The sequence below is a fragment of the Diorhabda sublineata genome, chromosome X, assembly GCF_026230105.1.
Source record: "Diorhabda sublineata isolate icDioSubl1.1 chromosome X, icDioSubl1.1, whole genome shotgun sequence".
NCBI lineage: Eukaryota > Metazoa > Arthropoda > Insecta > Coleoptera > Chrysomelidae > Diorhabda > Diorhabda sublineata.
This window is the reverse complement of record NC_079485.1, coordinates 31,292,129-31,307,788: the sequence shown is the minus strand read 5'-3', so window position 1 is coordinate 31,307,788 and position 15,660 is coordinate 31,292,129. Positions and strand designations below refer to the sequence as shown.

Here is a 15,660-nt window from a genome sequence, read left to right as displayed (position 1 = left end):
AACCGAGATATTTGCAATGAAAATTCGAAATTTATTGCTCAGCCAGTTAGTTGGTTTGGATCATGCGCACGCATCTGGATGCTCAGAGTAACAAAGACAAGCTACATATATTTCCCTCGCTTTCTGAATAGAACAGGTCAAATCACAGGTAAATGTATATTTTTATGGGGGTATAAATTCGAGTCTTTTATAAAAATATTTTTTTTTTAAATTTTTTATTAAAAAAATACATTAAAAAATACAAATGTTTATAACTTTTAAGAAAATAGAGAAAGAAATAGATCTGTTGTTGAAAGTAGATTTAAATAAGAAAAAAGTTTGAAAATTCCTTTTTTCTGATTTTTTAAAATTTTTCAATAGAATACCCGGCTGAGCAATAAATTTCAATCGTTTATTGCAAATATCTCGATTTCTATTGCAAATACGTCAAAAGTGATTCCAGACGTTTTTATAGAAAATTTGATAGCCTACATTTTTTGTTGGACATTTTTTTTATATCTTCTCACGTTTTTGAGATATAAATGATTTTTGGGTTGGTTTTTAAATATTTTGTACCCCCTGAATAAAATCCATTTTTCAACTATAAATCTTTAAGTGTACGCTAAAATCAACTCACAATGAAATATGCAAGCATGCCTTTCGGATGGCGATTTAAATCCTGATTTTATCGGACATTTTGTTTCAATATAGTTGTTTGTAAAAGTGAGGTTTTGTTTATGTCTTCAATTAATACCGCATAAAAGCGCGATATTTATTACACAAATGAATGTGTTATTTTACGAGTATATCCATAATAAAAATTTATATTTTAAATTAATTTAAATTAATATTTTTCATAAACACATCCAGAGTAAAAAAACGACGCAACTAACGACTCATGCATTCATAATACTGTAGTATACCGTGAAGAAAATTATAATTCTATTTTTAATTGTAGAGCTAGTCCCAAAAACATACGCATTCCAATGGCAACACTTCATTTATAGTCAAAACTGTCAATATGATATATGCTATCAAGAACAGTGTTAAAGTGTGGTTATGTTCATGAATATTCGATTTTTGAAAAATTAACTCTATGAATTAATAATACGTACTAAGTTTTATTTTGTTATTAGAATATGTTGAGCACTGTATTTTATTAAATTTTCATTGTATGAAGTAAATAAATAAACTCAAACCCAAAATAAAAACTAGTGACACACTAAAATTGCCCGAAGCGAAATGTTGTCAAACATTTAAATTGGTTCTGCAATATTAAGTTAGTAATAAAGGTTCAGTGTATAACAATGTGCTATTAGAGAAATTCAAAAATACTAGTGTGTCAAAAAATACCTACGCAGCTACCTAAAAAAAACCGACCAGCACAAAGAGACATCTAAAAAGTAACATCACATACTTTCTAATAAATTGGTTGGAACTATTTAATCTCAACTTCATTTAACGGCCTAAAAATAAATATTTTTCCATAATTTTAATGAGATATATAATTAATAATGTTTCTATAGAGCAGTGGCGGATCTACGGTGGAGGTTCTTCAATTGTATGATAGCCGTTAACGTTTTAACACTTTGTATAATGTCTTAAATTACATTTACTTTGTCAGCAATCCAACAACATAAAGTATTTTGATTTTTGTCTCCGCTACGTATATGAAATGAACGCGCACTATTAAGGACACACGTAAATGAGTCAGCGGTCCTTTCACAAAAATTTTCGCTGTTCTGCCCCCCGAAATCAAATTCTAGATCCGCCACTGCTTCAGAGCAAAATGTTCGGTGTAGTTTATTTTCTCTGCATCTATTTGTATGTGGGGTGACTTGGATCTCTATGTGCTTTTAAATCCGCGTACCGAATTGGAAAAAATGCACTCTATCGCTCAAGCACACAAATACCTCACTCGCAACTTAGTAGTGATGGTAAATCAACAAAAAAAACCCATAATGTTTCCCATATGGACAGTTCTTAAAACATTCGAAATTGTTTCTAAAAATTATGTGCAGTGAGTGTGACTGCTGAAATTTATTTAAAACTGTCTAAATTTAGAAATTTGTTTTTTTGGGTAAATTAGCTGCATCAGGAGTTTAATTTAAACAAAGATTTAAGAAAAGTGAGTCATAAATTTGAGCCTGACAAGTCTTTCATCTATTAATAGCAGAAGGACAATATTTACAGAGATGGACTAGATGAAAATAAACAAAAGTCTTTTCACATAACTGATAATTACTAAGTATTTGAAAACTGTCCAATATAACAATCACCAGTACTCAAGATACATGAGACGTAAACTTGAAAACGGTTTGATTTTTATTTTCAAGTAGAAACTAAGCAGTTCACAAACAATTCATTATTAAACACCTATTGTTATTTCTGGTGCCTCAATTGGTTGTATTCAATGTGATTTAACTTTACCACGAATCGATTATTTTCCATCTTCATAATTTTTATTTTGTTAATATCCATTTCCTTATATTATTTTTTTTGGCAATCTTCATTCTCTCTGCTATCCTAATTGATTCTTCTAAAGTGTTTCTTTATCTGTTCTTCCCATATTCTGTAGTTGATTTCCAGCATTTTGTCGGTTTGAAACATCTATTTACATTCTTCCCCATTCTATTGTCCTTTTTTCAAATTCTTCTTTATACATATTCCCATCTATACCTTTCTTTCATAATACCTTGTTCGTACCTTTCGTCCTCAAGTTAATCCAATGTTTTGTTGTATGTTTGCTTTCTATTCACAATTTCTTTGTCTATTACGAGGATGGTTCAAATATAAACCGGAATTTTGCTATAAAAAGTTTTATTATCAAGTTACAGAGCTGAAATTTTCCTAGATAGTCTCCGTCACACTCTACAAACTTTTGCCACATCTCCGGAAGCTTTCGAATGCCTTCATCGTAAAAATCTCTAAGCTTGTCACCTACTACCTCCGTATTGCTTTCGAATCACAGTCCTCCAAGTTTTTCAATCCAATTCGTTCAACGTTTCTTTCGTAAGCCAAGATGTATGCGATCTAAAGTTGTCTTGCAGCAATATCGCACTACGGATTGGAATATTATCTGTAGACTGGAGATTACTATAATTCTGTGCCTTCAAAAGTCGTTGTTCAGTGAGAAAAACAACCCCAATTACTCCTCTCATGTAACAAAACATGGTACACGACAACTTACCCGCTGACAGTGTAGACATAGACACGCGTTCATTTTCCGGACTGTAGTAGTATACCCAACACCGTATGTGACGAATATTGGGTGCAATAAATCTTCTCTTCACACCATTGTAGAAGACGCTTGAAAACTTCCTAGCGTACGTATTTCTGCTCAAAATTCAGAAGTTTTGCGGTAACCGAGCCGTTCATGAACTACTTGTTCAATAGTACTGCGTTGGTCTCCCAAAATGAATTTTACTACAGCGCTGACGTTTTCATAGGTAACATCCAGTTAGTAAAATAAATTCTTGAGAAGTTTCGAATTTTGAGTCTGCTACTAGAGCCGCTTCAGTGCAATCCTGTTTGTAGTGTCTGTAGTGAAACATGTATCTGGATAAAGATCTAACTTGAAACAAGAGCAAAGAATTTGTAGTGATAATGTAGTGTAAAGTGTAATTTTGTTCTTTTGTTTTGTTTGTTTTGTTCTTGACTTGAATCTTGGAGAAGCATTCGTCACGAATCCGTTTAAAAGCGAGGTTACGTGGTCCCGGCTATCATTAACGCTTCATAACAGATCAGTCTAACATCCAGTGCATCCACTTTTACGACACGTTTATTCAAGGATTTCGGTTTGTATTTGGACCACCCTCGTATATTGTACTTCACTTTTTTGTGAATATTGTTCTTCTATACTAAGATATTGATTTCATCTAGTCATCGCGATTCATTGAGATGTCAAAAATTATGGACATTTGTTTTGAAAAATTTATAAAAAACATAAAATTATATAAGATGGATTGGATGAATTTTGTTTTTATTTATTATATTTTTACTGTTCAGTTTCTACTTAATTGTTATGAAATTACACCGTGACCTTTTAAAAATGATTTTTTTCAATATTTTTGATTATTATAAAAATGAGACAAATGCCTGGATATCCTTCATTTATAGGAAATATGTGGGGCCCTTTTTTTTTACCATCACTTCCTGGACCTCCACCACCGGCTGCATTGTAACACGATTTAAGGTTAATGCAACCAAGCAACATCGACATCGATCAGTTAGTGTCGCATTAGTGTTACACTGCAGTCGAGAGTTACTGTCAAAAAATATTAAACGAACATTAAAATATAATCAGCCCAAAATAAAAAAAACGGAAAACCTCACAGCAAACATTAAGACTGTAGTCCGCCAGCCGTCCCGACGTTCCATTGGAACTTTAAAAAATATTTTTTCAATGTCCTTTTCTTGTGATTGGAAAGTTCCCCAAAATGTGTATATATCTATAAGTGACTAATTGACATCTTTTTGTATATTACGAATAATACTCTGAATATTATCAATGTAAATGAACCGAAGGTATCTGCTAAATACCTAATTACCGAGGTGTGATAAAAAAATACTGTTAATTATTCTATTTAATAAAATTAATCTCCTTCAAATATCCAAACGTTGAATCTATGACAGGATATCATATGCTGTCTCGAGGCTTTTCCAATAGCAATAATAGTGTTATAACATTCACCTTTTAACACATCAAACCAGAAGTTCCATGTTACTAAATCTGGTTAATAAAGCAGAACCGGATACACCTATAGTACGACGTATTTTCAAGATGAAAAAAATAAACCGTTGGCTCATTTTACAGGTCTCTTACTTCGTAAATCGCGTCACAAACTTTTTAGCAATCTTAGTAGAATTCAATCCCCTTGGGTCTTACCATTTTCTCAGACATCCAAGAGAGGATCTTGGTATTCAATGGGCCTGTTCAACGCAAGGTGAAAGAGTGATTTTCGATAGTAAAATATTTTATTTTTAATACATTTTTACTTAGGAACACCTTTAATGTATACATCTCTTGTTTGGAAAAGTTTTCTTCTGTCGCCAGTTTTAAAGGACTGACAAACCATTTTTCGTCACATACTATCATCCCCTTCAATGGAATTGGACACTTTTTAATAGTATTCGGAGTATTACTACATTGTTGTCTCGTCTCTTCAATTGAATTTCGTACCTCGTAGCTGCAACTCAATTATTTGCTGCTATAAAAAGTAATTAATCGTATTTTTTGATCGTACCTCGTACATAATTAATCTAGCCTCTAACAGGCAAATAGATCTAGTGAAAAGGAAGGATATTCATATTACAACAATCTCTTTCGATGATGATTATGAGATTTGTACGAGTGAATATTGAATGGGCTAAATGGGACAATTTTTTTACAATTCACATCCTAAAAATATTGTCTTCGTTTCTATAAGTTCAAATGTTGCCAAATTTTTATGATATGATAATTATTTTCTTATAATGCCAAGTTTCAGTGAACTATGTGCAGCTGTGACTTTTATTGTCTGCTCGGTAAAATTTTCTTTATGCTGAAAATAGCTTACGATGAAAAAACTCGAATGAATGTTTTGAAAATTTCGATTAATAACAAAAAAATTCGCACAGGTTCGTCAAAAGAGACTCGATTTGTGGCAAAATACTAGTTCTTCCATAAAAAAGCACCTGTACACACAGTTATTTTCTTTCGACAGTTTTTGGTTAATAATGGTACGGTTACGCTTTCCCACGCACCTTAGTTGCCTGAACTGGCCCCGTGTGATTTTATCTTGATTCCATACATGAAAATAGGCATAAAGAGACACCAATCCCATATTAATGAAGAGGTTAAGTAAAAAATGGGGAAGAAGCTGTCAGAAATTTCTATAGTTTAGTAGAAAAAATATTTTGAACAGAGGAAGCACCGGTGGGACAAATGTATTAATAGTAAAGGAGTGTTTTGTAAGGGAAAAATTTGAAATTAAGTATAATTTTTTTAAAATTCTGGTTATTTTTGGGTCTTTCCTCATATATTACAATAATGGGACAATATAATATTATTAGAACGGAAAAATCAAATTCCAAATCTACTTTTTGTATATTTTGTATAGCTTCCAGATTTTTATTTCACTGTATATAAATATAGGATTATGTTTCTAAATCATCTTGATTTAAGGTCTCTTTTGCTTTGATTAATTTTTTTTATAATTTTTGAAAGGCAGATAAAGATATGACGTTTCGGCTACTTTCAGTTTTTATATTTTGACTTCAGTCTTTATCTAAACATTTTGATAAATACTGAAAGTAGTCGAAACGTCACATTTTTATCTGCCTTTCAAAAATTATGAAAAAAACTTATTTTATAGCAAAAGATACCTTAAATTAAGACGATTTAGAAACATAATCATATATAAAAGATTTAAGAAATAAGAAATTAAAGAAATTTATATACAGGGTGTTTCAAAACAGGTGATCCCGTCTTTAGGATAGATAGAAAACTAAAATTAAACGGTTAAGAAACAGTTATGAGGTCATTAAATTGACAATGAATTGTGTCTTTAAATTCTTGAGATGAATTTACCTCTGCAGCATGAAATTTTTCTTCAAGATACGTCCAAACTGTGTAATCTAATGGATTAAAATCGCATGACCGAGGAGGCCAATGAATCGAAGCTTTTGCACCTCTACCAATCCATCGATTCGGAAAATTACTCAACCAATTACGACACCTTCTATCAAAGTGCAGTTGAGCTCCACCGTGCATAAAAAATTAGCATTAAATATTCTAATATCGCCAATAAGTGATTGCTTAAAAATCCAGGTACATATCACCAATTAAATTTCCAGGTAGAATTTGATAACCTATCAATTAGTTGAATAATTATGGGTATTCAGCTATGGGGGGCCTTAGTATGGAACAAACAACAGTTTGAGTCCCTGAATCGCAAAGCATGATCATCAAATTGTTGTTTGTTTCATACGAAGCCCTTCAATAGCTAAATGCTCATATTTATTTAACTTTTAAAAACAAGTTAGACTGGATTTTTGTGAAACTACAAGAAACAAGAACCCTAATAACTTTATCAATACTTTATACCAGCATCGATTACTACTTCATAAGTTTCAAATCAAAATATTCAGTATCGAGTTTTATCAAGAGTATATTTTTGATGTAAAATTGGATGACGTTTAAGTTCACTTGAAATTTCGATTAATAAATCTAATATCGAAAAAGTTATGTTCAATAATACTTGGTACGAACCGTATAACTAGCGCCCTCTATGAGAGTCAGACATAAAAACAAATTCATTCGTATACAATTTCAATACAACGTTGCCAGTAGTTGCGGCAAAATCGTAAGAAATGTCTATAATTTTTTTTCTTCAACGCCCTTTATCTTTAATACGAATAGCGTTACGAAAATTTTTCACTGAGTAAAACCCAAATATTTTTCAGTTTTCTATCTATCTTAGAGACAGGATCATTTTTTTAAAACACCCGTTCTAACCATTGAGATCTATGTATAAAAATTTATATTGCATACTTTTTATCGTGATGATATTTTGATCATAAATATCCTGAATTTGTTTATTAAGTTAAAATAATAAAAATGGAAATTATATTTAGTGGATAATTTCACAACTTTTAAAAATACACCAATTTTTGACATTTGTACATGTGATTTGTGATTTTAATCAAATCTAACTATTAAAAACAGTAAATTTCTGTTTAACCGCTTTAGTATATAAGCGGCGCCAAAATGGTGGCATTATAGATAAATAAAATGGTTTTATTATATGCCACCATTGATCATTTATAATATATAAAATTTTGAAATAGATTAAGGAAAAATTAGTTTATTCAACCTTTGTCAGATAATTTATACAATCACTGAAGGACACTGAAAAAATTTCAAGTTATATCAATTGTACCCAGAACTATTCGGTTGGCGAACATCGTGCAATTGGCGTTCGTTTAACCGTTAGTAGAACTGTAGCTTACTTACGTACGCTGTTCAAAACAACTTTATGTATAAAATACCCCAAGTTGTAATATCTGGAACCATTGGTCATATTTACACTGAACCATATATGTAATACTTCTATATGGATAGTTCGTATGAGGAAAAACCCTTCCTACGTTACGGTGCCGACAATATTCATTATCTTCCTCCTTCGAGACACTTTATCTATACTGCGCATGCTAAAGAATGCGCAGAACCGAGCTGGTACCTCGGAGGATAGAGAAATCGTTAGAATTCTGTCTTCCTTAGTCGGAACAGCTTCCACTTATAGAAACTGTCCATATAGAAGTATTACATATTACAAGTTTGTTCTAACCCATTAAAAAACCGGTGACGTTCTGCGCAATAAAGATTACGTGTTCCAACTGGACAGTTAATATTTTGCGTTCCGACCGACTTAGGTTTGTGAAGCGTTTCCAGGACTGTCTTTTCGATACTTGATTGATAGGAAGAATGGTTCAGATTAGCAGATTGGAACAGACGTACTATTTAGTACTACCACGTCGAACACTGTTGCTACAGCGGTGGTAGTAAATAGTGTGTTCAGTGTATATCATCGTTTTAAATACACAATAAGAGCAACTGAAAAAATGATGTTGAAAGAAAATTGACAATAAAATTGAGCGAATCATGAATGGTAAAATATCGAAAAAAAAATTTAGTGAATATCTAAGATTGAAAAAAGAAATAGTCAAGAAGACTCTGCTGTAATGGCCATTCTTCTACTATAAAAAGTAAATAGATGATTTTATGGAATTTTTCTCTATCAAAGTTCCCCTGCAAGCTACGAATCGAATGAGAAAATTTGCTTAGAAGCTGCACATCATTAAATAGCACCTTAGTTCAGAAACAGAAAAGTTTGATAGTCGTCAGGGCTATGGCACCAACAACTAAATGACATTTGTTTGAACAAAGCGTACGTTGGGGCACTTTTTATATATAAAACCTGGGCTTTCTCCAACGACTTTCGAACGCCTGCTAATGTTTTAATGGTGTAACTCAATAACTAATAAAAATAAAAATATAACACGCACACTCACTAACACTCATATCGAAATAACTAACTGTTTACATTTTAGTGTTTGAGAAGTTCGGGCTCTCATTGTCTGCCAAATGTCAATACATTCAATGGATTTAGTATCATCAACTGTCTTCATGACATAAGTAGCTAGAAAATATGAGAAATATCATTACGATCGATTGGTGATGGGAGTTGTGCTGCACTGTTGTGCACAAAAACAAAACAAGGACAATATTTCGGTACTTACCCGTACTGACTAGGGAGCAACGTCGGGTACGCTCCCGCTCGCACACTCGGGAATGGAAATCCTGCAATTAAACAACTACATCAAACCCAATAAAATAAAATCTCAGAAAATATATTGAAAATATAATGCATATATTTTTGAACCACAAAGTAAAAAGTAAAATTATACAATTTAAACCGAATCCTAAGTCTGTTTAATGATGAGCTATGACATTGAAATCCATTTATATAGCTTTGGAAACAATATTGTTTTTTTCCTTCTCATTTTTTGCTATTGTCAAAGTGATTTTGAACGTGTGTATTTACAATGATTTAATACGATATGCACCAGTCTATCTATAAATTTTTGAAGCATTTTATATCCCAACGACGAAATTGTAGATCAGAACTTTTCTTAATGCAATCAGATTCGGTGAAAATAGAAATGAAGCTACACAATATTTACCAATAGAGAAATTTGTTATGCTAGGTTATGTTTTTTCCTCATATTCAATATGGCCGTTAGGTACGTCAAGACTCCGATGATCTTGATCTGAATTTTATACAAATTCAATTGAAATTGAAAAACCGATATGAGAAACTGGACAAAATGATGGTAGGGAAACTCTGAAGGGCCATGAAGTTATAATAAAGGATAAGAGAGATGAATGGATGCAAAAAGGGACGAGAAGAAAAGCAACCTCTAATTTATTTTTCACTTTTAAGCAGAACTAATTCTAAAAGTGTGTTTCTCGTTGTTTTAACATTGTATTTTGTAAATTTGCTATTTCAAACCCTTCTTTAATATCATATAGATGTGTTGTTGGTTTCATATCGATTTTGTAACTCACGAAAAAGATATAAAAACAAATTGATGAATCCTGGCGATTTCAATCACATATTGCATTGTTGTCAGTCTTTGACAAATGTGTAAAGTTTATATCAAATTTTATTACCCAAGGTAGAGCAAAATCAAGGCTAAAAACTTAGTTATAAACATATAAGTGAATCTAGTCTTCTTTTTGAATAAAGATACATAAATAAAATAAAGAATACATAAATTGTTATTGTACTATATGCATTTTTTAACGTAATATAATTATTCAGTCATAAGTAATTCAACGTCCCCACTTTCTAGTATTACATATTACTAATTTTTTATTTAATATTACTAACCCTTTTAACTAAACAACTGAACCAAACTTCAAGTAAAACAGCGGATTTTTATATAGTTAGGTATCAAACGACATATGCGGATGTCCGGGTGTGCCACACCATACAGGAAGAGGGGTGACTAGGAATCCATGTTAGTGCAATTTGACGCCGGTCTTTGGCCCGTGCCTAATGGTACGCACCCGGTGCTAACCGAACAGTACTTGCTGACGGAACACCTGGAGGACTTGAACTTTGTGCACTCGTGCTCAAATAAGACAGATGGAACATGTAAATAATATTCAGTCTTTCAACTATTTTATGGACGTATTATTAAATGTATTATATTTTAGCTACTAGTTTTAATTGGTTCAAAGAATAGTAAAATACGTATACAGGGGGTCTGCAAATCTCTTGGGAAAATGCAGGGAGGTTTTCGAATTGCAGGCATATGAATTTAACCAAAACGAATATGTGATACAAAATAATAAAATAAACATTTTTAACTTTATTTTATATGTTGTTATGGATAATTAAAAACCGAAATATGGCGAAACGTAAATTTTTACTAGTTCAGTTTCAAAAGAGACATAAAAACAAACATATTGAGAAAGAAAAAATAAATAAAAATTACCAAAAAATTGAATTGGGGATCTTGGTCAACCAAAAATTTAGCAAATTTTCGTATTTTCAACGTTCTTACATGAGGTAAGTTTATATTAAATAAGTTTTTACACTATTGAAAAATAAATAATCAATAAATTAATAAAATCACATATGAGGTTAACCTAACTTTGTAGATATAATTTTAAATTTTGAAAAAAAAAACAATTTTTTTCGAGATCGGTAGTACAATGAAACATTCGTGACGATTGGTCGACAGAAATCATCCCTTAAAACGCTTTTTAGTCTCTAGGCACTAAAGTAACTGAGGGCAACTAATCTCAATCCTCGCGACAAAAAAATGACTTTAGTGCCTTGATACATAAATAACTTTTTCTAAAGTGTTAATATTAATTTTTATATCTACACTTTTTTTCGTATCTATTTATATTTTCAAGACATTTTTGATATATTTTATGTAGTTTCCTACCACCCAAATAAATTTCACTCTTTTTCAATGTAAATTTTTTAAATGTACGCCGAAATCAACCCATATAGAGAAATTAGTTTCGAATAATTATTTAAATCCTCATTTAATTGAACCACTGTAGACACCTGTAAATATTCCTGTTTGGAATGAACCAAGAATCATCTGTAATTGCTCTTTGTACCTTGGATTGAAACCGTTTATTAATGGCGATGTTGCTATCTGATGCTGTGTCCCAAAGTTGAATTCCTAAGCCCAGAAAGGTCGCATTATAGCATTGTATGCTAGGAGCTTGTTTCGGAGGGATAATTGCGATCTACGACCAAGCAACCAATGGTGTTTGCTGAACTTTAAGCCCAGTTGTTTTCTTTTTGGTTAAATTTTTCAAGGAAAAATTAGACTATTACAGTAGGCATGACTAGAAGAAAAATGGGGGGCACATCATTTTTCCCATGTTTTGAGACCTCCTGAACACGATTATGATGGTTTTTCGAATATCTGTAGTTTATATATATATATATATATATATATATATATATATATATATATATATATATATATATATCTGTTTAAGCTACAATTCTTATTTTCGTCTCTCGAGCAATTGCTATGGGTCCGATTTGGTTCAAAATTAGCATACATGGCTTTTTTGGCGGCGGATTGATGTTATTAGAGTTTGGTTGAAATCAAATGAATATTTCGAGGGGTTGCAGTGCAAAAAAAGTGGTTTTTGACCTTTGCTCACCTCTGCAGGTCAAACGAAAAGCGACTAGAGGGTTCGAACTTCGTATGCAAGTAGGGGCGATGTTGAAGAATTGTCTTTCTCAAGTTCAAAGTTTTCTTCTTTAGTTCTTCTAGCACAAAACGCCTGAAATCATTTTGATCGTTGTAATTGTTGAACTGGACCGTCTCCTATTTAATGAATAATACGAGTATAATCATTGCTAGGGTGATTTTTTTTACTTCCCATTTTCGAAATTTCTTGTCATTATGACAATTTTTTCTTTTTTCTTTGAACAAGAGGGTTAAAGACCACCGGGTCTATTGGAATTATGAATTTTCATTCGAGAGAGAGAGTTAACTTGTGAAATGAAAAGTTATTGAGGAATAGCAAATTTTCCATATAAAGAAATAAGATTGAGAATTGATATCATTTCCAAGAAATTCATTTTATGGAAAGATTTGTTTGTGTATCAGTTAAATTCTTCATTCGACGAAAAATTCGACTTTCGTGATGGAGCTCTGCTGCTCACGGCTTTTTTCACTATATACGTAGATATTTAGTAATGTATGCCTTTGGTATTAATTTGTTATTCATAAAAGCATCAGGCGTTTCATTAAGGTATTTGATAAAGAAAACACAACAGGATTTTGATTCATTAATCAGTATTCTCCATTTGTTTGCCCATTCTTGTGTTTTTTTTTTAAATTATTCTGAAGTAATTCAGAGGATAGTTCCGGTTTCTGGTCTTTGGCTAGATTGGGAGTATCATCTCCAAAGGTGGTCGTTAATGAACCATCATTTAATGGAAAATCCACGGTGGAGAGCGTGTATAAAATTGAACCAAGGACACTTCCTTGGGGAATCCGGCTTTGATTCCATGGATTTGAGTGGTGTAGTCAGCATACGTTACTTGAAAGTGGTAAATCTGGTTTTTAAGTTTGGATAATAGTCCAGGGTTCCACACCTTGTCAAAAGCTTGACTAACATCTACAAATGCTTTATTCTTGAAAAGTTTGTTGAAATATTTCTATGACACTGTGCAATTGCTCAATAGTGAAGTGATTTGTCCTGAATCTAAATTTGTGGTTACGTATTAAAGATTTTTTGTTAATTTCTTTTTGCAATTGGACTACTAGTCAGCGGTACCACCGTATGGAGTTTTATAATGGTAATTCGCTTTGTTCTACTACCTACTAATGTTTCATGATATTCTTATTGAATGTTGAACAAATTTTATGCGATCAGTTTGATTGCTAGCAAACTACCCCAGTAGATGTTAAGATGCCAAACTCTCGTATTAACGAAACATCAAAAGTAAACAACAACTAACATACATGGTTGGAGGTAATTTAAAATTTCTTTTACTTCAAATTTTAATTGAGGAAATTTGCTAATTCATTTCGTTGCAAATTCTTTTTAATCTGATGACAAAGATTATCGATAGGGAATAGATCAGGACAGCTTAAAGGCTATTTTAATACTTTTTTCCTATGATATTCCGAGTTTTGTGGTAATACCTTTTCAAAATACAAATTTTCTATTTGGCAGTTCGTATATAGCCAACGCAAACCTCAAATTTATTGGAATCAGTACTCACCTGCTGGAACATTGCCTCTTGGTTTGGCTCCTAAAATTGCTAAATTCACATTTGCTTTTCTTCCATCTATAATAGGATTTGGATCTTTACATGCCCTTTCTGCCGAAGCCCTATCACCCATTATTACCTGGAATAAATATCATTATTATAACTAATCCCTTTTATATTTTTATTCATGTGTAGGCTCTTCCGGTACCCGGTACCTCATGGTCTTCAACTGCCAACCATACCTCACCGTGTCATTACAGATAAATTGACAGAAAATTGAGTCTCAAGTTTAAAATGCCTAGGATTCTACATGATCGAACAGTTGCATCCGGATAAGGAAATTAAATACAGGATTGAATCGGCCCAGGCAACTTTCCAGAAGAAGAGATAATTGTTTTGTTAGGATAGTCTGAACTTAAAACTAAATGAAAGAATGATTTAATGTTATATTTGGTCTATGCTATTGTGCGGAGCTGAAGTCTGGACACTGATGACCGCCACAATTGATCTTATTTGAAATATGGTTACATGGAATGCTAAGAATACAATGAGTGACTTTGCATGGAAATGAATCAGCTTTTGACAACAGTTAAATGCCGAAAACTGTCATGACGAAGATCATGTCTTTAGAGGAAATAAAGTAAAAAATAGAGGGCCGTAGGCGGTTAGGAAAAAAAATCTTCTGGTAGAGAAATATCCGGAAATGGACAGGCATATTTAGTAGCATAGAACAATTATTTAGGGTGGCTGAAAATGTTATTTCCAACGTCAAGGAGACCTGACAATTTATCACTGAAAGTATATTTTTATATAAGAATGTTAAATCAGGACTTGAAAATATCTCACACCCCTGGTATACTATTTATTACGGTTACCTACTATATAACTACTGGATAAAAATGACATGTAACTAATTGTAGTGTTGGTATGAATTAGTTATACGAAGTTTAAGTAGAAAAATATTCCAAGCTGATAAGATACACGAATAAATTTTTAAAAAACGATAAGGAGGGTATTCAATTTCACAAGTAAAAATACTTGATAACTGATAACATAACCTCAAATATAGTGAGACCTATATAATATGGAAACGCCTGTAGTCCAATAAAATTTGAATTCATTTTAGCATATATACAAATTGTATTTATAGATGGAAAATGCTAACCCAAAAACATCACTTTTTTGAAAATATCTCAAGAATTAGAAACAATTTGAAACAAACAATTTGAGTTTTCTATGAAATCGTATTGGAATCACTTTCGACGTTTTTGCAATAAAAATTGAAAGCCTTAGAATAAAACATTTAAATTTATAGATAAGCATGGAATATTGAAAAATTTTTAAAAAATAGGAAAATGTGTCCTAGAGATGACAATATATGATCCAAAAAGTAAATTCAGATATATTTTTTTATTGATTTATTCAAGAGATCTATATTTTTTTTCCAATCAAAGTTTGAATGTTTCCAAATCTTAAAAATTTTAATTAATAAAATAATATATTCCCCGTTGTAATATTCTAAGGCTCTTTTATTTGGAAATACGTCACAAGTTATAGATTCATAGTTAAGTTAGTGGCCGATCAGGAGCCTTTGCACACACAGGCCTTCCCCACAAACTATCAAAGGCCGATATACTTGGAAAAATCAATCTTTTAACTCCACTAGGCGAAATTTTAGGCTTGCCCTTGTGCTCAAACCTCTCATATCTTAATGATAGCCACACCTATCTGTGCTTTATCTTGTCTCATGCCAGATGTTTCCATAAATCGCCGCGTAATTAGTTTTGGGATCAGACTACTGAGAGATGCAGTAGTTAGACTTTTAGATACACCAATAGGTTCTAGGCACGTTGATGGACATAGCAGCTCA

General features: G+C 32.0%; 1 protein-coding gene across 1 annotated transcript in view; it reads right to left on the bottom strand.

Moving 5' to 3' along the window:
- LOC130451695 (RNA-binding protein 24-B-like) overlaps positions 1-15,660 on the bottom strand; it is a 49,538-nt gene that overhangs the window by 25,763 nt on the left and 8,115 nt on the right. Inside the window, exons 2-3 of the mRNA XM_056790880.1 lie at positions 13,803-13,929; positions 9,262-9,322 (exon numbers count right to left, since the gene is read on the bottom strand). Of these exons, the coding sequence (XP_056646858.1) occupies positions 9,262-9,322; positions 13,803-13,929 (188 nt within the window). The remainder of the gene's footprint in view (positions 1-9,261; positions 9,323-13,802; positions 13,930-15,660) is intronic.